The 23,430-nt window shown below is 37.7% G+C and overlaps 1 protein-coding gene across 8 annotated transcripts; it reads right to left on the bottom strand.

Moving 5' to 3' along the window:
* Positions 1 to 136: 136 nt before the first annotated feature.
* Positions 137 to 22,734, bottom strand: TRA2A (transformer 2 alpha homolog). Of its 8 annotated transcripts, none has more exons than XM_032401931.1 (9): positions 22,509 to 22,594; positions 21,897 to 21,986; positions 12,319 to 13,046; positions 8,367 to 8,532; positions 7,063 to 7,251; positions 3,435 to 3,550; positions 1,810 to 1,935; positions 1,413 to 1,480; positions 137 to 1,252 (listed from the first exon to the last, which is right to left on the bottom strand). In XM_032401931.1, the coding sequence occupies exons 4-9, from the start codon at positions 8,397 to 8,399 to the stop codon at positions 1,242 to 1,244; spliced, it is 543 nt and encodes a 180-aa protein (XP_032257822.1). In that variant the 5' UTR covers positions 8,400 to 8,532; positions 12,319 to 13,046; positions 21,897 to 21,986; positions 22,509 to 22,594; the 3' UTR covers positions 137 to 1,241. The 8 variants fall into 8 exon arrangements, with proteins under 8 accessions (XP_032257822.1, XP_032257829.1, XP_032257826.1 ...); XM_032401938.1 differs by having other exon boundaries at positions 12,319 to 12,452; XM_032401935.1 differs by having other exon boundaries at positions 21,919 to 21,986.
* Between the last annotated feature and the right edge of the window lie 696 nt (positions 22,735 to 23,430).

The following is a 23,430-nucleotide window of genomic DNA, read 5'->3' as shown; positions in this document are numbered from 1 at the left end:
GGAGAAGACTCCCCAGTGATCAGGGAGCCCGATGTGGGCAGGGCTCAATCCCAGCACCCTGGGATCAGGGCCCAAGCCAAAGGCAGGTACATAACCAAATGAGCCACCTAGGCGCCTCAAAACAAGGATTTTTAAAGCTAGGAAGAGAAACAATTATACTATCAGGTATAAGCAAAAATGTCAGGAAAAGGACGGGTTCCCAAATCAATCCAGTTATATATTTTTTCCCATTCTACCATAATAAAGAGACAATCCCATTTTCAAAGAAATTAACTTTTATTTGAAAGGAGACTACTTTTCCTCACACGTATCTTCTAAGTACTCTATACTATACAATAATAGCCTGCTTAACCATTGTCCCAATACCAAAATTTCTAACAGGAAAGTATATAATTGCTCTAAGTAATAAATAATAAGAGTTGTCCTTCACTGATTAAGGGAATACTTAAATTTCAATAAATTCAACACAAAAATCACACTTTTAAGTTTTAACAGATGTATTTTAAATACAACATATTTTGCAGGAGTCCACAAGCTTTTGATGTAATTTTTAGGGTTCAAAAATTTCGTTCTTCAAAAGAAATGACCAAGTGTTTTCTTCTATAGCTTCAAACTTTCTACACTCAACTATCTGACTGCTCCATGCCACCCCAGACAAACTTGACATGACTGAACTACTTTATGTGTTACTACCTTCCCCAAAAGAAAGTTAAAAAAGGAGTCTCTCATAAATGGAGGTCTCTAGTACAATATCTAATACAATATCTAACACAAAAGAAGCTTTAAAAAGATCATTTCTTTCCTCATTTGATTAGCCAGGAGTTAATTTTCTGTAAAAACAAAGCAAAGCAAAAAAAAAAAAAAAAATAAAAAAAAAAAAAAAAAAAAAAGAAAAAAAAAAAAAAGAAAAAAATCATTTACAAATAACACTGGGAGTTCCTTTTTTTACTTAAGATGTTTACTCAAATGACAACAATTATATCTTTAAGAGCATACTAAAAGGGGTGGAAACAGCAATACAACTGACATAGTGTAGATGGTGAATAAACCGAAGATTTTTTTTAAGGGTTCTTTTTAAGAAGTAAGAAGGATTAGAAGCTTGGGGAAATCCAGAATTAAACAAAAAACCAAACCAAAACCAAACCAAAACAAACAAACCCCAAATCAACACACACACACACACACACACACACACACACACACACAGAAAAAGATGTCCTCATCTGCAACCATTCTGTATATCAATAGCGTCCTGAAAGAGAGCAAAAAAACACAAAAGTCAAAATGACAATTATAGTTTGACTTGCCTATTATTTGTCCAACTATCAACAATTTCCATATACCCTAATTTTCTAAAATTAACCACTAATTAGGAAAGGTTCTTAATGCTATAAAAGTAAAAGTATACGTACTTGGGCTGTAGGAACGAGATCTCGATCGTGACCTGTACCGACTATAGTAAGGAGAAGGTGATCTTCTTCTGTAGGAAATAAAAGATTACTTAGCATACCACATAATCAATCCACTGAAGCAAGTGAAAATAAAAATTCTCCATCATTCAAATACTATTACATTCTCTGTGTGCCAATTAATACTAGAACAGCAAGCATATGAGTACAACAAAATACTGGCAAATACAGATAATTAACCTTTGTTCTCAAGCTTGAGAAAATCATCTCCCTCTACTTTCTCAAGAAACCATCATCTATTTTAAATATTTTTATTAATACATATGAAACATAAATTAAAAGTGCCAAATAATACAACTATCATCTAATTTAGAACAGAAATTACAAATTAAAACATTACCTGTACCGGTAATCATAGTCTTCATATCTGTCATACCCACGATCATATCCTCTATCATAGTAAGAGTCTCGACGCCGGCCACCGCCTCCACCTCCACCACCACCTCCACCACCGCCACCGCCACTACTATCAAAGAATGTAAAAATTTTACATCAATGAGATTTTCCAGTATCATTTAATACCAATTGGTACTTAACTAAAATGGAGGGAGGTGGGAAGATAAGGGAGAAAGAACAACCCTTTTCATGTCAGTGACCGCCATGTGTCTCACTTTGCTGACTCCCATGGTATTATTTTGCTTTGGTTTCCTATCTGTTACATAAATAACCAGGAATGATTTCACAAAACTCTCAAACTATAAACTGTTCTTTTATTAATGCACTACCCAAATCAGCAGGACCTTTTCTTTTCAACAAGCTGAAATGAAGTACTGTGCTGGGAAACAGCACCAAAATGCTAAGATTTAAGTCCTTATGACTAATTCAAAAACAATTAATAAACATCAAGAATTTAAAAAGTTTAACTGACCCTGAACAGCAGAAAGAATTAACTACCTTACGCTGAGGTCTGGCCCTAAAATAATTTCAAGGTCTGGCTTTTAAATCTTTGGCAGCAAATTTAAACTCTGAGCACTTTCTCCTGTAGTTTTTCCCAACTCCTAATCACAGGGACACTATTTTCACTTTAGTTTTTTTTGTAGGCTTTCCTTACCAAACCCTACATTTTCCCCAGTAAGGTTTCAAAGTAATTGAAAGCCTATATTCCTCTTTCACTTTTTTTTTTTTAAGGTTTTATTTATTTGACAGAGAGACACAGCTTGAGAAGGAACACAAGCAGGGGCAGTGGGAGAGGGAGAAGGAGGCTCCCCGCTGAGCAGGGAGCCCGATGTGGGGCACGATCCCAGGACCCTGGGATCATGACCTGAGCTGAAGGCAGACGCCCCCAACGACTGAGGCACCCAGGTGCCCCTCCTTCTTTCACTTTTAAGAACTACTTTCTTCAGTTGTTTTATATTAAAAAAAAAAAAAAAATTATAAAAGCCTCTATTTTCTGTACGATGTGAAAACTGGCTTAAAAAAAAAAAATACACAACAGTATCAGTAAAACTCTTCCTTATCCACAAGGCTTCCAAAGTCACATAAGAATAGAAAGAGAATACTTAAGGGGTGCCTGGGTGGCTCAGTCGGTTAAGCGTCTGCCTTCAGCTCAGGTCATGATCCCAGGGTCCTGGGATCGAGCCTCGCATCGGGCTCCCTGATCGGCGGGAAGCCCTGCTTCTCCCTCTCCCACTCCTCCTGCTTGTGTTCCCTCTCTTGCTGTGTCTGTCAAATAAATAAATAAAATCTTAAAAAAAAAAAAAAAAAAGAATACTTAAAAGCATACACTATTTTCTAGTATTTAATACTTTTTCTATTTGTACAGCACCAAGGAAAGAGCCAGGAATGACTTTGATGGTTTTAATTTGTCCCTCTCCTCAAACAGATGTAAGAATATACACAAATTAAATAACTTTCAATTCTAATTACAGGAAAAAAATCATTTTATCTTTTGATTAATCCAAAGTTTGCATACATTTCTGGTGAATTTCTGGCTCTTAGTTTAGCTTAAAAAACTTGAAATCTTACTGAGTTGGTCGGCCCATGTAGATGCCGGGTGTAGGTGTGTGAGCTCTCTTGGTAATAGAATAATCCACTCGAATTCTTCTACCATCCAGCTCCATTCCATTTGCCCTTTCCATAGCCTTTAAAGGAGAATAGGCACAGAAAGTCATGCATAATTCACTAATGAGAAACTACTAAAACTGCAACAAATTTAACACTTTTCCATTTGAAATTTAAATTAAAATTCTCTAAACTTCTTTCCCAAACAACAGGGGCCAGGATTTTACATATGAATCCTTGCTATATGCATGTCATTGGCACTGAGTTTTCTTATGTACACATCTGCTGGAAGACTGGGGGCAGATATTGAGAAAGAACCATCCAAGCTGGGCAACTCAAGTCTAGGCAACTCCAAGCAGAAATTACAATTCAGCTGACAAGTCTAGGTTAGCCAAAAACCATTCCTTAGGTAACACACCGCCACCTAGTGAACTCCAAATATAAAAGAACTTCTAAACCTGCCAACAAGTGCTCCTGTCTTTGTATCTGCACTCACATTCCCTATCACTCTGCCCTTCAGCACTAATACCAATAAATGGGATAGTAATTCCAACTACTTTTCCAAATTTGCAAGTTCCATGGAACTAAAGTAAAATTGCCATTTTCATGTTATTTTATAAAGAAATAACCCTGGCAGGGTGGTTACGGGAGGAATCAAGAGCTAGGACAAATTTCATACTAAAAAAAAAATCTTAATTGTGGTATTATTTTATACTTCACAACTTTTACTTAAGGTCAGATATCTTAGTATTTTTTAAATTTATACCTTTATCTCTTGAGAACAGAAATAAGCAAATCACAAATGTGTAACCAAAGAAGAGTCATAATATTTGACAGATCAAAACATTAGAGGGGCGCCTGGGTGGCTCAGTGGGTTGAGTGTCCCAACCCTTGATTTTGACTCAGGTCATGATCTCGGGGTTGTGAGATCAAGCTCCACGATGGGCTCTGCCCTGGGCATGGAGCCTACTTAAGATTTTTCTCTCTCCCTCTGCCCGCCCCCAGCTCATGCCTGCACACTCTCTCTCGCTCTCAAATAAATAAATAAATAAATAAATAAATAAGAGAATGCTGATTAGAATGTCTATTACATAAATGACTTACAACCTGGAGTGTTATTTTGTTAGAATTATCTGGGGTTTTTCAACCTCCATACTATTAATATTTTTGGACTGCTAATTCTATATATATATATTTTTAAAGATTTTATTTATTTATTTGAGAGAGAGAGAATGAGAGACAGAGAGCATGAGGGAAGAGGGTCAGAAGGAGAAGCAGACCCCCCCGCCGAGCAGGGAGCCCGATGTGGGACTCGATCCCGGGACTCCAGGATCATGACCTGAGCCGAAGGCAGTCGCTTAACCAACTGAGCCACCCAGGCGCCCTGCTAATTCTATATTGTGGGTGGCTATCCTGTGCATTTTAAGAGGTTTGGCATCATTCCTGGCCTCCATCCACTAGATGCCACTAGCATCTACCAATTTTGAAAGATATGCTAACTTTATTTATTCATTCATTCATTCTTTCTTTTTTAAAGATTTTATTTGAGAGTGAGTGAGCAAGAGAGAGAGCATACAAGCAGAGGGAGAGGGAGAAGGAGACTCCCCTGCTGAGCAGGATCATGATCTGAGCTGAAGGCAGAAGCTTAACAACTGAGCCACCCAGGTGTCCCAGATAGCATCTAACTTTTATTATGACTGTTTATGTCGTAAATGCTGTTGATGCATACAGCAATGACTACTGTCCAACTACTATCGCATGTAAAATGATACATTTGCCATTTATTAAGTTTGTTTTTGTTTTTTTTAAAGTAAGCTCTGCACCCAATGTGGGGGTCAAACTCATGACCCTGAAATCAAGAGTTGCATGCTCTACCAACTGAGCCAGCCAGGTGCCCCGCCATTTATTAAGGTTTGATTAAAACAACACTTACTTCTTAAAGTAGTGGAGACCCAATATGGGACTTGAATTCATGACCCTGAGATCAAGACCTGAGCTGAGATCAAGACTCAGATTTTTAACCAACTGAGCCACCCAGTGCCCCAAAAAGGGTTTGATAAAACTTTAACAATGGGCTTCAAATTCCTTAAATGGAATTTTCTAACCCAATCACTATGAACTATTAGTATAGAGAAAGCAAGCCTACTGCTCCCTTTATAATCCAATATCTAATACATTAGAGTAGCATAGCTTCAGGGGCGCTTGGGTAGCTCGGTCAGTTAAGTGTCCGACTCTTGATTTTGGCTTAGGTCACGATCTCAGGGTTCTGATATGGAGCCCCGCATGGGGCTCAGCACAGAGTCTGCTTGAGATTCTCTCTCTTTTTCCCCTTACCCCACCCCATGCTCTCAAATAAAATCTTAAAAAAAAAAAACAAACAAAAAACCAATTCTATGTATTATATTTTAATTATAGAACAGAATGACAGATGAATATAAAATAGAAAGACAAAGCTCTGTATCTATACATGGGAAGCTAATTCCACACAAAATTAAACAGATTAAAGAACAAAATTTCTTTTTAATTTAATTTTTTTTTAAGATTTTATTTATTTATTTGACAGAGAGACGCAGCAAGAGAGGGAACACAAGCAGGGGGAGTGGGAGAGGGAGAGGGAGAAGCAGGCTTTCTGCTGAGCAGAGAGCCCGATGTGGGGCTCGATCCCAGGACTCTGGGATCATGACCTGAGCCGAAGGCAGACGCTTAATGACTGAGCCACCCAGGTGGCCCTTTAATTTTAAGTAATCTCTACACCCAATATGGGGCTTGAACTCACAACCCTGAGATCAAGAGGAACATATTCCACCAACTGAGCTAGGTGGGAGCCGCAAAGTATCACGTAATTTCTAAAAAATTAGTTTAATCATCTGCTTAGAATATGAATAACATTAATTAAGTCAAAAGAGAACATTTACATACTTACTACTTTTTCCATTAACTCAAACACAAATATCTCACTTTACAAAGCCAGATTTCAATCAGGATATGCCTATCCCAGAAAATATTAGCTGGAAAGTGAACTGGCAATTTCCAATTGTAACAATGAAAGAAGAGTTGTTTGTTGTTTTTTTAAATTTTATTTAGGGGCTCCTGGGTGGCTTAGTCGGTTAAGTGTCTGCCTTCAGCTCAGGTCATGATCTCAGGGTCCTGGGATCGAGCCCCATGTCAGGTTCCCTGCTCAGTGGAGTGCCTGCTTCTTCCTCTCCTCCCTGTTCCTGCTCTCTTTCACAATCTCTCTCTCAAATAAATAAAATCTTAAAAAAAAAAGATTTTATTTATTTGACAGAGAGAGAAAGAGCACGCACAAGCAGGGGGAGTGGCAGGGAGAGGGAGAAGCAGGCTCCCCACTGAGCAAGGCGCCTGACATGGGGCTCGATCCCAGGACCCTGGGATCATGAACTGAGCCAAAGGCAGATGCTTAACTGACTGAGCCACCAAGGTGCCCCCGAAAGGAAGAGCTTGAACCAAACTCAGGTTAGGGAATGAAAGAGAACAGCTTATGGAACTGGGAGACTATTAGTCAACTTTTAGCATATAATCATGCATATCAGAAAAATTTCATATTGAAAAATAATTATAAAAACAAAATTACCTCCTTTGAGTCATCTATTCTTTCAAAATAAACAAAAGCAAATCCTCGTGATCGTCCAGTTCGCTGATCATAAACCACATTGACACCACTCAATGGTCCGTATCGAGAAAATACTTCACGAAGATCTCTCTCAGTTGTGTATAAACTGAGGCCAAACACTCCAAGACAAGTGTTGGGATCTGGATTTGCCTGTTAAATAAAGATGTGATTTAATTTCAAGCTCCAAACTGAAATAAAAGTACACACAGAAATACTTTGCTTAGAATACTTCATCTAATACACAAAGACTATACTGTTTCAAGTCACTTGGGAAAGAAGAATTTAAGAGGAAAAAAGCCAGATGAGCTGTATTTTACAGTTCACAGTACACTCAGACCTTCTTTGGAGTATACTTCCACCTTAGCCCGAATAAAAACATCCCTACTTTCTAGCCCAGCGATTTTAAGAATGTATCCTAAGAATCTACCGTAGTTTAAAGCCATATTTGTGGTTTATTCAAATGATTTCTAGCTTACAGATTTGTACTTAAAATGACTTTATCTGTAATTGATTAGACTTTCCTCCATTTTCATTCTTACCAAGGGTATTTCCTTCAAACTTCCCACTATCCAGATTTGAAAATCTATGTACAGATTCCAAAACATCATTAAATAGCAGACTCCATCACAGTTAAATAACTCAGTATCACATGGGGGAAAAGCACAACACAGCACAGCAGTTAAGCACAGGAACTTTAAGAGTCAAGCAGCCTGGCTGAAACCTGGGCTCTGCCAGTTAGCCAAAAACCAAACCTCAGTGTCACATATCCAAGACTCTTATCCATTAAATGTATTGAAAAGCTGCACAGTGCTCCATGTGTTAGCTGTCATTATTACTACATGTTATTTCTTTGCCAGCTTCCCCCAATCCCCACCAAAACTTTTTCTTCTCAATATTCTCAACTCAGTTTATACTTTTCATTTTAATTCTTAGAACATGTATTTTTTCCCCCAAATTTCATCTCTTTTAACTACTCAAAAGTCAAGAAAATATATTTAAATGTATATAAACAATATTCATATGCTTAAGGATGTTTCTGGAGTACCACTTTATTTTTTATTTCCTAAGTAATCTCTATACCCAATGAGGGGCTTGAATACACAACCCTGAGATCTAGAGTCACATGCTCCACTGACTGAGCCAACCAGGTGCCCCTGGAGTACCACTTTAAAACAACGGTCTAGTCTCATGAAAGCAAGATATTATGCTATGACTAAACACATAAAGACAAAATAAGTTTTCATTAATTTTTAAAAACCACATACCCTGCTGCCTGTATGTCTTCTCCGGTTAGACATTGGAGAATGACTTCGGCTTCTTCGACGCCGGTATTCTGGTGTATATGACCTACTTCGAGATCGTCTCCTATGAGAGTGAGAATGGGATCTGGATCGAGTGTAACGTCTATGAGAATGCCTCCTCGACCTCGACCTTTGAGAGAAATACATTTAGGTAAAAATAATGAAACAAGATGGCTAATGCCAAGGATCTATATACATGTATCCCAGAGTTTCCTTCTGAGGAAAGAATATTCTTCCTCTTGTTCTCTTAATCACTACAATCATGTTCTCAGTCTATCCCTTCTATACTCTTTTCACTTTAAATTACAAGCATGTTACAATTCTACCTTCTTTAAAAAGAAAAAACAAACTAGCATTAAAGAAATCCTGTAATATTCTGCGACACGGATGAAACCGAAGAAGACATTTTGTTAAGTGAAACAAGTCAGTCTCCAAAAAGACAAATACTGTGATTACACTTATATAAGGTTCTTAGGGTAGTCAAAATCATACGGAGAGTAAAATGGTTGCCAGGGGCTGGGAGGAGGGGAGAACAAGGAGCCACTGTTTTAATGAGTATAGAGTTTCAGTTTTACAAGATGAAAACAGCTCTGGGGACAGATGGTGATGATGGCTGCACAATGTGAATGTATTTACTACCAGTGAACTGTACACTTAAAAATGATTAAGATTGTAAATTTTATGTGTATCTTACCACAACAAAGACAACACAAACCACCAACTACCATTACCACCACAGTAAAATCCTTTGATTCTTACCATCTTCTCAATATAGTTCTATATTCCCTTCACTGTTAAATACCATTTCCTTTCTAATCTTTCTTTAGCCCACTGCAATCTAGCATCTGCTAAATTAATTCAACCTAAATGCCCATGTAATAGTCTTCATTTATTCAAGCTTCCCACTGTACCTCACAATCTCCACTGCTGATTCCCTAGGTCATCTATCTCTATTTCTAGTCACTCTGATTCTCTTTGCCACTGAATGCAACGATTTCTTTCTTTTTTTTTTTAAAAAAGATTTTATTTATTTATTTGAGAGAGAGAGAAGAGCAGAAGAGGGGGGAGAGGCAGAAGGAGATGTGGGCTGAGTGGAGAGCCCAACATGGGGCTCTATCCCAGGACCCTGAGATCATGACCTGAGCTGAAGGCAGACGCTTAACCGACTGAGCCACTCAAGCGCCCCTTAATGCAACAATTTATTTACTATTCATGTGACCCATCCTTAATAAACACCCAGATCAGAAGTGATCAATCTTTTTTTTTTTTTTAATATGGAGCTTGAACTCACGACCCTGAGATCAAGAGTTGGATGCTGGGGCGCTGGGTGTCTCAGATGGTTAAGTGTCTGCCTTCAGCTTGGGTCATGATCCCAGGGTCCTGGGATCGACCCCACGTCCGGCTCCTGGCTCAGCGGGGAGCCTGCTTCTCCCTCTGCCTCTCCCCCTGCTCGTGCTCTATCTCTGTGTCTCGAATGAATAAATAAAATCTTTAAAAAAAAAAAAAGAGTTGGATGCTTAACCAATCGAGCCACCCAGGCACCCTAGTAGTGATCACAGTCTTACAAAATAACTTGTATGTTTAATGTTATACATGCTAAGGGCCAGAAAGTTTAAAAAGATAGCACATGGGTGAAGGGAATCAAACTAATGAGGGAAGATTATTCAAAACAAAGAAGGCTAACAATAAACCTGGGAGACATAAATTTTACTAGGTAGACAGGGGAAAAGTGTTTTAGGAATAGCAAGAGCAAAGGTTCCTTGGCAAGAAATGGAGATGTGGTTCCTAGCAGATTTAGGATACTTTTAGATACTTTCCATTTTCCTTAGCACTAATTTATAGCCTCAATGTAAAAGATAAACATTAACAAGAAAACCTGTCATTTAACATATCAATTATTTTTTTTAAAGATTGCTTTTTTTTTTTTTAAAGATTTTATTTATTTGACAGAGAGAGACACAGCAAGAGAGGGAACACAAGCAGGGGGAGTGGGAGATGGAGAAGCAGGCTTCCCGAGGAGCAGGGAGCCTGATGCGGGACTCGATCCCAGGACCTTGGGATCATGACCTGAGCCGAAGGCAGACGCTTAACGACTGAGCCACCCAGGCGCCCGCTTTTTTTTTTTTTTTTTTAAAGAATTTATTTGACAGAGACACAGCGAGAGAGGGAACACAAGCAGGGGGAGTGGGAGAGGGAGAAGCAGGCTTCCTGCGGAGCAGGGAGCCCAATGCGGGGCTCGATCCCAGGCCCTGGGATCATGATCTGAGCTGAAGGAAGACACTTAACTGACTGAGCCACCCAGGGGCCCCATCAATTGTTATTTTTAAATAGTAATGAAAAATGAGACATTAATTAAAAACCCTTCAGGAATGCCTAACTTTCCTCTAAATCAGATAGTGGTAAGTCTTATGAAAAAAAATTAAGAGTAAGGGAGGGGCGCCTGGGTGGCTCAGTCGTTAAGCATCTGCCTTCAGCTCAGGTCACGGTCCCAGGGTCCTAGGATCAAGCCCCACATGAGGTTCCCTGTTCGGCGGGAAGCCTGCTTCTCCCTCTCCCACTCCCCCTGCTTGTGTTCCCTCTTTGTCACTCTCTCTCACTGTGTCTCTCTCTGTCAAATAAATAAATAAAATCTTAAAAAAAAGATTTAGAGTAAGGGAATAAAGAAATATTCTCAAGTGACGCTCAGGCAGAGAATAAATCAAGTAATTGAGTATCTGAGGGAAGAGAATTCTAGGCTGAGAGCAGCAAATGCAAAGATCCTAAAATGGAAATATGCTCATTTCTGTCTGCGCACCCAAATTCTACACAGTGCTACTCTGCACATGTAGATTTAATTAGAGTGGTTAGTAAATCAAGTTGGATCCTGGATACGATAAAGACATAGCTGTGGACTCAAGAAAAGTACAGCCCTTTAACCAATTCTTCGGTCTCATGCTCCATTGGCAAGTAAACTCTATACAAAGACAAATTGTGCCTCTAATCAAGAAATTATGACTCACTGAATTACCTGTCCAAGTTGTTTTTAAACTTTCTTTCACCCACCCCTGTACACCTGGGACATCTGATACAGTGAACTTTGTAGTGGTTCACTAGTGTTTTTGTTGTCAGTAGAGATGACAGTGGCAGGGGCTTCTGAATCATCCAGAGACTCCCCCACTCCCTGCCCCAACTATATCTGGCCAGAGTTCCACCCTGAACCTACTGAGTCACAATCTTCAGGTAAAGGATGTAGCTGGAATGTCAATCTTGAAAAAGCTTTTCAAATCATTCCGATAATTAGTACAACATAGATACATCAACCTTCTCTGCACTAAATTACATGCCAAGTCTCCAACAGAGAAAACTACATTTTTGTTGCACAAATAAATAAAAACAAACTCCAATCCCCATTGCCAAGTACATTTAAATCAATCAACACATTTAATTTATATTAATAGCTAGCTTAGATAGGTTAACTGAGCTAAGAGATGACTCGACTCTGCCTTATCTAAATCTTTATCTAGAAAATCAAATCTTTATCTAGAACGCTCATTTCTTTTCTTTTTCCTTTTTTTTTTTTTTAAGATTCATTTATTTATTTTGGTGGGGGGGAGAAAGAGACAGAGTGCACGCACGCAAGCATTAAGTGGGAGAGGAAGAGAAGCAGACTCCCTCCTGCGGGCAAAGCCTGATGCAGGGCTCAATCTTAAGACTATGAGATCATGACCTGAGCTGAAACCGAGAGTTGGATGCTTAACTGACTGAGCCACTCAGGTGCCCCCAGAACATTCATTTCTAACTCCCCCGTTTGAGAAAAACTTCATGATTTTGTGAAATTTCTATACAAAATGCAGCAAAAACGAAGGACTTGGTAAAAACCACCTTGCTCTGAAAAATCCAAAGAAAGCATCTTAAGTATTATTTTAAGCATACTTACCTGGATTTTGATCTTGATCGAGAATGGGATTCTGAGTGTTTGGAAACCCTTGATGGACTACGAGATCCTGACCTGCTCTCCGATTTTACACGAGCAGGAGTTCCCGTTGGAGATTTTGACTGAGAGCGAGACTCCTAACAAAGAAGACAGTATTACAAATGGCACTGGTCACGTAGATGCCTAACACCTAACATTTAAAGTACCGTAATTATTTATATTGATTGCTCCTGAAAAACAAATGGTTAGGCAACACCCTCCAGAAAAAATTTCAGCTCATTAATAACCCATTGTTAATACTGCTAACTGTCCTCAATAATTCCCTACTTGAACCAGATCACCAATTCTCTATTAACTAAGAAATCATGCAAATTCATCTACAACTTGATCATACAGACACTGGAACATAAACCATACATTTACTTAACCTAGGACCCATTCATTCTTCCAGATTCTTTTAATTCTACTTCACTCTTGCTTTCTACTTCTCTTCATTCTTCATTGAGTTTTTCATTTTTCATACTTCGTGTATTCTTCCCCAATTCAAACAATTCAAAATAGCCTTAAAAAAAAATATTCAAGTGCTTCTATCTGACCAATCTTCTGTTCAATTTTTTCCCCCATTCAATTTTAATTTTCTGATCTTTAATACTTTTCATTAGCCTTCTTTTATCTTGATTTATCTTCCACATTCTTGGAAAAAACTCTTCAATTTCTTCACGAACATTAACCTTAATGGAAAAAGAACATTTAGTATATTTAAGCACGTGGGGTTTATAAAACTCTGCTGGAGTTCAGAATGTTATCTACCAAATGGAAAAGCCAGCAGGTAAAGTGCAAATAACTAGTTTATTAAAAAACAATTTTATAATCTTTAAAATTGTCCAAAGTCTAGTTTCTAACAAAGAGAATTTACTGAATTTCTCTAAATGTTTTTACCATATTCTTCACCCTCCTCCCCTTTCGTGTTTCATCCTAGTTCCTAAAACGTGAACAATTTTAATATAAATACTTAACACCCAACATAAATCTAACTGTAACCACCCCCCCCCACCTAGCTTATAACTTGAAGATTCTTAGTGATCTTAAAATAACCTTTCACTAAGCCATGCTAAGATACCAAGGTACAGTTAAAGCAAAGCATTCTAGGCTAAAATTTGTATACACCTACCTAAACTCACATATTACAGGACACATGCTGAGGTTCAAAGAAGTAAAAAAATTAAATTAGTGAAATTACTAACATCTTCTCCCAAGTATGTTTGACCACTATCTTTGCACACTCCAACTTAATCAGAAACATATGTTCTAATGTAAAAGCAACATAAAGAAAAAACTAAGGGGAAAAGAGAGCATGAAATTCTTAAAATTTCCCCTTTGGCTTGTAAATTACTAATACTTGTAATTTTGCAACCGTGCCATTTTAATATTCTATATTATCCATGAAGTATCAAAACGTACAAAAAGTTACAAAATTAGTACCATGGTCTTTATTTTTTGATACCACCAATTTTATTCATAGTTTTCATATTTTATGCAGTTCTGCATACATATACTTCCTTCAATGACTATATCCTGTATCAGAAAACTGGCTTCTGAAAAAGTTGGATATAAATCAGAACTCTCCAAATCAAATGATTTAAAACTGATTAAGAGACTTTTTAAATTTGACAGATATATGAGGCACTTATGACCAAAGTAGGACGGACAGTTCGGTTTCTCTGTCCATTTGAGCCTTGATTATTAGTGTAAATAATCACCCCAACTTCACACCAATTTTCATTTATGCCACAAGACTACCTACCACACAGCTTCCTTAAGACTTTCCCTTTACTTTCAGTTTAATGCCAAAAGACTTATTTATCAAGAACTGTACTAATGCTGCTAGGCCTAGGCCTATTTATTTTTCAGATGCAAACAAAACTGAAATATGCTACCTTTCTGTTCAATATCAACCTTTCCCATTTAGCTACCTACAATAAGTCTTTCACCACATCTCTGATACCCTCTAAACTCCTGGACAAATGCCTGGAGCAGGCACAGCAATTTAGGCTTTTTCATTCATTGAAACTGTAAAAGCAGCATATTCAGTACTTAAAAAAAAAAGTAATAGCTAATTTGCTTGTAACTGAAGAATCACACAGGCTAGTTCATTAAGCTGAAAAGAGTATCTTCCCCTCTCTCTTGGCTTTCCCTTCTATAAAACTGATCCTGTGGTATAACATTTGTTTATGCTACTGTTTAACAGCAGTTGATGGAACAGTATCTATGAATATCACCATAGCTCATGTTATACATACATTTCAGAATGCTTTGCGTTCTGTGACACTGTTAAACCTTTAATTTTATAAGTATAGAAATCCAAATCTTATATTAAAATCCAAGATTTATTCTTAAATGCTTACTTTCCAGTACATGATAAAAATATTATGGTCCAAATATGTGTACACTCGATGTCCAAGTCTTCCCTTATAAACAGTTGAAAATTATTCAACAGTGCTGAAAACTGCCACTTCTTAGGAATTAATGTAAAAAGGCAACCTAGTAACATCCTAAATTTTAAAGTTTAAATTTCAGTTCTGGCATAGCAACTCACTGGAAAAAATGAAAATTTCCTTTTGGTTTGGTAACAAAACATTAAGATACAAGAGTATCTTTTCAAAAGATATTAGGATAGATTTTTTAAAAAGTCTTGCTTTTTAATTATCTAAGGTGTCATAAATACCTAACACCTCCTTTGTTGCCATCCTTCAGTTTTTATACCAAAGAAACCCGAATCTGCATAAATTTCTTCATGGAATCATTCAAGGTTAAGAAACAGTCCTCTTAACTCCCTTGTAACACCTAGTTACAAAGTTGTTATTACCATTTTAACCTCCAAAAACAATTTGGAGACATCTAAAAAGGTTAATCAATAACTGTCAGTAAACTTAACCTGAAGAATAAACTACAAAGCATAAAATAAACTTTTAATTCTTCAGAATTATTTTTATTGTAATAGCAAAAAAAAAAAAAAAGGCCCACCATTCTAAGAACTGGTAGTTAAGTCTTCATGCACACAAAAATGGTCATATGAATATTTGCCATATTTAAGTAACTTCATTTTTCAAAACCTAGTACCAAGTACCATTTTCACTAAACTGTGCATTAGATATCAAGGTACAATAAGCCCTTTATGGACAAATGCTAGATTATCCTTTTCTACCTTTGACTTGTCTTCATTACAAAATGATAACTTCAACTTTTTTTTTCAAAGAAACACATAAAACTATTCAGAATTTGGAAACTGAATTGAAAGTGCAAACAGAAAAATAAAATACTGAGAAGGGGCGTTATCTGTCCTGTTTCACTACCCTATACTTAACCTACTCTTAAAGCTGTCCCATCAAGAAATTCTGCAAATTCCTCAGTAACCTGCATGTGGATCCAACAACCATTTAAAAATATGCTGTCTAGTTGAAATGCGCAGATTGACTCAACCAAATTATATCCACATTTTTAATAGCAATCAAACGGGCTTCCAGTCTACCTTACCTATTATAAACCAGAAGCCAGGCAGAAAGTTTTCACAGTACAACCTGCTTAAACGGTGTGTTTTTGTTCTTTTAACTATTCTTTATTATCAAGGTACCTCGGGTGGAAGCTGGAGGACACAGCCAAAAATAAAAAAGAGAGAGCTAACCATGAATACTATGAAAGTACCACAGTATATCCAATTCAAGCAATCTGTGTTAAAATACAGCTGCATTTTACACACTGTAAACAACCACAACAACCACGTACTATTCCTTCAATCAAGGCGAAGGGTTATTAAACATATGCACACATTGTTGCAGAACATGAACAATTCCTACAGTAAGCAATTGCAATCTTTTATCTTTTAATACAGCTAGTATCATATAATAGGTGGAAGAAAAAAATTCCAAAAACACATATATGCTTAGTACTTAAAGCCCATTAAAATAAACACATAACATAAAAATGCTAAACTGTAACCCATTCTAATATTATGGCAATGCAAATTCTATGCCAAGTCATAGTGCCAAGTTTATACAAATTCAAGTCTGTAATAGCATAAACTTTTAAAACAAACTTTCTCAAAATATATTTTCCCACTACTTTATGAAAGTTGGAGATCTATTTCCATAAAAATACATTAGTGCATTTAGGTAAATTTTATGTCCCAAGGGGGGAGGAGTACTTAAATTACTCCAATATAATATTTACTGTACTAAGAACTTCATTCTTTGCAGCTTATGGGAAACTTTTGTTTATCCAATTCTTTAATTTCAGTCTACATAAATAGCAGTCCTTGAGTGTGACAGGCTGCTTCTCTTGGACTCTCAAGCTTATAAAAGAAATACTTCCACTCTCTTCTTAACCCATAACTGCTATTAAAGCAATTCCTTAAAAAAGAAAATACCTACATGCTGCATTCTAAGTGAGGTTAAAGCAGTCTTTCCATCTACAAAGGCTCACAGATTCTAACACTGTGTCTTTACATTCTCTAAAGTTTGGAATAATTTTGGAAATGCTTAAAGAAATTATATAGGAATTGGCACTTATGCATACATTATCAAATTTAAACTATCCACAACTGTGAAATTACCTGTAAAATTTTTATAATCTTTTGTATAAATTTTAAATATGGTTCATAAACCAGCCAGCTTATATGTCATGATCAATTGTAATGTCCAAAAAGTTTAGCTATATTAAAAGCCAATAAATAACAACTAAAAACAAATTGTTTACTAAGAACCTGTTACAGAATTTTCTACTTAAGTTCTCATCTTCTAATATCATGGGACTATTTATGAATCTTGAGTAAGAGACTACAGGGCCTTAGTTTAAGAAAAATAACTTCTACCTCAGATTGGTCAGGCAGCCCTAGTCACTTATACTTTTGGTGAAAATCATGAGATAATAAGGATTATACACAACTACATATTGACAGTAATCTAAAGGACGGAGGGGAAACCACATTTCCTTTCATTACTACCCTCTCAACTTTTTTTTAAACAGTGTTTACTGATTCTTTTCCCCATCTGATCATTACCATTTTCTCACCTGCACTTCTGTCCTGCTAAATCTGTTACACAGGTGAACAAATAACAATCCGTATTAACTCATTTAGCATGCAAATATATACCTTTTACAAAGGTCCCAGGGTTAGTTAGTTGATGCCTGAGCACCCATTGATAGTATCAAAGAAAAGGTTTTCACACTGTCAGGAAGATTTTAGGAAATTATTATGTTGATTATCCATGGCCATTTCACACTTGTTTACACTACACATACCATAGGTAAATAACTTCAGTTCATTTACAAAAATAAATCCATAAACAAAGCTCATCTGTTTTTTTTTTTTACGACTCTCCTAAATATTTAAATCCCTCTGAAATCTCAGATATCAGGACTTTTTATTCTCATTTTAGGAATGGCACAAACCATTAAGCATCTATGACAAATCGGTGCACTGGGGGCACAATTAGTTATATTGCTCCTTTTAAAAATCCCACTTTCTACTTAAATTGAGCAAATTAGCACCCTTCAGTGAAAGAGTCTCAAATATTAAAATTTGAGCATTAAAATGTTTCCTTAAGTTTACAAATTCTTTGCTTAAAAAAATGACAGGAGGAATAAAAAAGCATTAAAATTGGATAAATAACAGCACTTAGCTTTAATAAACTAAACCCAAGACATTCCTGTCTTGGGTTTAATACTGTCAGTATCGTGAGAAAGGAAGTCTTACCCCTTTGTAATAGGTTGATGAGATATATGAAATTAAATTGCTGAAGAAACTAAGTATTTTTAAAAGCTAAACTGATGACCTGACATTCTTATCTGTAAAAGAGAGATTCAGTTTTATTTGTATTTTTTAATTTTTTAATTTTTTTAAGATTTTATTTTATTTTTTTTTTTAAAGGAAGGGAAAGGGTAAACCTCACTTGTACTCTCACATTTATTAAAGTTTCATCAACAGAAAAATTTAAAGCAAAGTTTAAGGTTTTTTTTTTAAAGCCAGTCACCAAAATGGGTCTCGAATGGCACAATCATCACCCCGATTATTACAAATCAGGTTTCAGGGAAGAAAAAAAGCTTCCCACATTTCTGCTATTCTTTAACAAAATAACACACATTTTAATTCCAAACGGGTACAGAGGAATTTGTATTTTGCTTTTCACTTCTGTCATCCAGTCAAACCATCTAATATATTAAGAAGGAGAACACTAGGAGTCCTTTAAAAATATTCTAGCTACTCAAGATGCCAGAATTAACTCTGAAAAGGAGACAAGTATTATCTTTCCTCTTCAACTGTACTACAAAGCATAGACAATTACGGAATTATAAGATGGACCCCTACATGAGAATCATTAACCACTATTAAAAACAATGGGCCACTGTATGAGAAAAAGTTGGGCTTAACATTTTTCTAAAATTGGTTGAAAAGATAAATTAGGGGTAGAAGGTGAGTAAGATAAGTAAAATGGTAAGAAAAACTTAATTTCCATTTCCCTTAATTTCTATGAAGGAGACTACAATTTTTTTGAAGCCTAAATCCTAATTTTAGTTGAAGCTGTGTGAAGCCAACAACTTTTTATGAAGATGACAAGCAAATTCATAGCTCAAGTGCCAGCCTCATTCTCAGCTCCAAATTTCCAATTAAAATATTTGTTAAGTTGATACACATGTCCCAAACAAACTGCTTTAATGAACCTATTTATTTTAATGGGACCCCTCTTCTCCTGGATCCCTTGATCCATTCATTCTTTACATCCCACTGCTGTCCTGTTTAGACCAGAGTTTTCATAATTTCCTTCCTTAAATAGGTCAAGTGTGCCTTGCTCTTCTTGTACCAGTCCTTCTGTTCTTTGCTAAAATTCCTTTCATTATGCCACTCCCAGAATTAAGAATCCATACATGTCTTCTTACTGCATACCGGATTAAGTCCAAATCCCTATATCTAGAATTAAAAACCCTCCATTATCTGACTGCCTATCTAGTCAAATCTATCCTCTCACTACCCTAGCAACCTCCACATTGTCATATCCACACAATCAATCTATTCTCTAACCATAAAATCCAATGTGAGTTTTACATATTAGGTAAAGCTTTCCCTTTCCCCTAGCTCACAAAACTACTTAGCTCCATTTTCTCAATTCCTTATTTATTCTATCACAGGACACTTGATTATATACTTACTTTTACCCAGATTTGAGCTGTCAGTCATCTCAAATTAGACTCCAAATTCTTTTTCCCTAAAGAACACCTAACCTTTACTAAAAAGGCAGCAGATGCTTAACAGTTTTACCTTAGGCAGAAGCGAATTTTGATTGGGTTAACTATTAGGGTTACTTATTACAAAATTCAGCCAATTATATTTTCTTTCTTAACGTTCTTTTACTCCAGTCCTCTACAATGGAAGAAACATTAATCTATAGCGGAAAATTAAGCTGCTATAAACGGTTTTTAGCAAACTAATATAATGTGTCTGAGACACTGAAGTACAGCGTGCTTTTTAAAAAACTAAATCAAAATATATACAGCATAGTGTATGTATGCAATGAGCAATGGACTGGGACTTGTAAATCTGATTCCTGGCTACATGGTCTTCTAGGCCTCAGTATTTAATTTCTACAAAGATATGAGTACTTCAATCCTTGCAAAATGGTTACAAGTAGTACATTTGAAAATATGTCAAAGATCTGGCGGGAGGGTGGTAAGATTCTAAAATGCTAAAAAAAATAATAACTATTAGTAATAGTCCTGTTTCTTTGATGTGTTCTGCAGTCTCTAGGAAATTACCCTCTAAGTCTAGGTACCTTTACAGTAAGATGGGGTTAATATGTACTATTTATTCCAGAGATAAAGCAAATGAAATCTGACTTGTCAATGAAACCTCAAAAACATCATTTGAAAATCCTGTTTTGAGCCTCTCTAAATGGTCATTACACTTAGATACAAAGATAACACAACTGTAGTCTATAAAAATTTTTAAAAACTGCTGGTTTGTGGTTAGCAGATAAGAAATCAAAGTAGTTTAAAAACCAAAAGCACTAGTGAATATTAAATTGCTGTAAGAAACAATTTAAAAAAAGAAAAAGTACACCCTCAGAAAAGCTTCTGGCATTCTTCTAATTCTTTAACCAATTACAAAAAGACAATTACCCCAACCTACAAAAGAAAAAAAAAAGATGTAACAGGTAAGGGTAGGCGTATTCATTATTCAATCTGCTGAGTTCATTTACACTAAAATACACTTAGGTATCACGTGTCAAAAATATAGTCATGAACGTAACCACTTTAAGGGGGGGATGGAGAACCCTTCTATTAACATATAATGTTAATGCCTACATATATTTTAGCATAAAATTGGGTGGGAATCTTACATACATTGCCTTCTCAGGTGGGTAAGGTGACAGTTACCTAGAACTTGTTCCATTCCTCGACTTGGTAAAAACTTAAAGGAAAACAACGTCCCAAATAGCAGTCCTCTTCACTTTCCCACAAACCAAATCAAAACAAACATTAGCAAAAAAATAAATTTCTGTACTAAAATCAATGGACAGAAAGATTAATGGGTAGCAAAATTTCTTCCCATAACTACCTAACATGATCAAAACAAGCAGCTTACAATTACCACCAAATGTTTTTATTACAAGATTTTTAAAAAGTTTTGTTGGGACAATCAGTATCTCAACCTAAGAATAAAGCAGGTTCAACTACTCACTTATAGCTGTGATCGAGATTTTATCTTAAAAATCTAACCTTAAAGGCATTAAAAAGTAGTTTTGTTTCTAACCTATTTAAATCTTTTTCCTCACGAAGAACAAAAGCCTAAACTGACCTTCTGATTTAACTGTCTGGTTCCAAGTACTTATATTATGGGCTTCTAAAACAAACAAAATTCATTCCATCTAGCACACACCTTAAGTGTTTTTATGCGTTTCCCCTAGTGACTAGAATACCAACACAACAGCAAGAACACGCTGCCTGGGGATTTTCTTTCCAGGGTTTCACACTAACCCACTTCCACCAATTACCACTGAGGGTAACTTCGGAAGTAGAACTCAAACTATCAATGTTCTAATACATCTAGGCTAAGGATAACGTATCTTTGTGATCTTTACATTCATTGACCCCAAATAAATGGAAATCCTTGAGCCCTCTCTGTAGGGGGCTGGGGTGAGAAGAGAAATGGGAGGGGGGTCTGTAATTTTCAGGTAGCGTTTTGAGTTACGGAATAGTGTAAAACTGACTAGCTATTTTTAAAATACTGAGCCACAAAATTTGTTCAGTTACGTAAGATTAAGATTTTTTTGTTTACCGTAAAAACCTGTAAAGAAGTGGTTTTTAGGTGAAAGCTCACAGGAAGGAAAGCATTAGAAGTTGAGATATAAAGAGAGAAAAAACCCAACATCAAGGAATTAGAAAAATCAGGCGTTATTAGCATTTCCACATTCATTTTGAAGTGAAAAGAAAGTAGAAGGGACATTAAGGGAAAAGGACTCCTTGCGTAGTTTTCCCCTCACAGCTCTCGTCTTAAGAACGCTTAAGGGTCGGTGCGGTCGTTGACTAACCACTTCATTAGGCTCGTCCCACCTTCAACCTCAAGGCTTTCGCCTTTATAGACGCAACGCCGCCGGTTCCAACAGAGACGCGGCCGCTCACTGCAATAGAGAGCCAAGGAGACACAGGCCCCAGCTAGTCCCACGCCAGCTTCTCCCCGCCCGGACAACAGCCCCGCGCAGTTTCGACCCCGAGACCCTCTACGATGCTCGGGGTCGCCAGAAATGCCACCGCAGGAAGCACCTACCACTATCCGGCCGGAGGGGAACTCCCTGCCGTCTCCTCCCGCCCCACCGCGACGGGGACCCACTCCTCGGAACAGAGGTAAGGAAGCCTCAGGGGTGGGGAGAAGGGAGGGCGCACTGCGGGGGGAAATCGGACCCAGCAGTCCAGGTATCAGTCAGTCTCCAAAAAAGGGGGAGAGGGGTTATCCGCGGTGTTTGGGGAAAGAGTGGAACCCAGAAGCCATCTTGGCATGTGAGGAAACAACCGCGATGGCTCCAGAGGCTGCTCCCCGCGGGCCCCCGCAGGACTCCCCGCAACCCCGCCCGACCGCGCTCGTCCCCGTGAAACCCCGAGCATCGGGCCGCCGCCGAAGACGGCTCCCGCGGCTTTGTACTCACTCTGCCCTCGAAGTTGTTCTCCTCTACATCACTCATGTCGGCCAGGCGCTCCCCAGAACTAAATAAGAGACAAGTCTCGGCTTGAGGGCCGATGGCCTAATCAACCGCTGACTGGACCGTGGGGAGGAGGAAAGAGTCGGCAACAACGGCCGCTCCACTCCACTCCCACTCGGTCACAGGCTCCGGCAAAATGGCGCCGGCCCCGCCAGAAACCTTCTGGCCTCCCAGTGCGCGACGTAAGGGGGCGGGACGTCTCTGCGACGTCACTAGCCCCGCCTCTCGCCAGGCTTTGTGGTGGTCCCGGCCTAGCGGGGGGGGGGGGGGGGGTGACCTATGTTGGGAGTCTCGTCGCGTTGGAACAGAATCACCAGCAGAGTGACCTCCAAACTTAGGACCACTTTCTAACACGTCAGTTCTTTTTGAAGATCTTGAGTAACCAGATGAGCTTTTATTGACCTTGGCCCCTTTAAATATTTTCCAAATGGGTTCTGATGGAACAGAAAAAACTGGAAGCATATAAAATATAAAATTAATATGTTCTTATTTTTGGGTATTTTCAGCAGTCTATTACTTTTCTTCAACCATTGCCCTTTATAATGCTATCAACATAATACATGAACAGGGGGATGTATAATGAAAAGTCCCAGTTCCTTGCCTCACTCCTGTCTCCCGTCCCTCCACCCAGAGGCAACTGTATCAATTTCATAAAATTTATTTTAAGATTTTTTTTACTTATTTACTTGACAGAGAGATAGAGAGCACAAGTAGGCAGAGCGGCAGGCAGAGGGAGAGGGAGAAGCAGGCTCTCCGCGGAGCGGGGAGCCCGATGTGGGGCTCCATCCCAGGACCCTGGGATCATGACCCCAGCCGAAGGCAGCCGCTTAACTGACTGAGCCACCCAGGCGCCCCTTTTATTTATTTA

Source organism: Phoca vitulina, unplaced genomic scaffold (genome assembly GCF_004348235.1).
Source record: "Phoca vitulina isolate PV1807 unplaced genomic scaffold, GSC_HSeal_1.0 scaffold4, whole genome shotgun sequence".
Lineage (NCBI taxonomy): Eukaryota > Metazoa > Chordata > Mammalia > Carnivora > Phocidae > Phoca > Phoca vitulina.
Note: the sequence above shows the minus strand (reverse complement) of the source record. Positions and strands in the feature narration are given on the sequence as shown.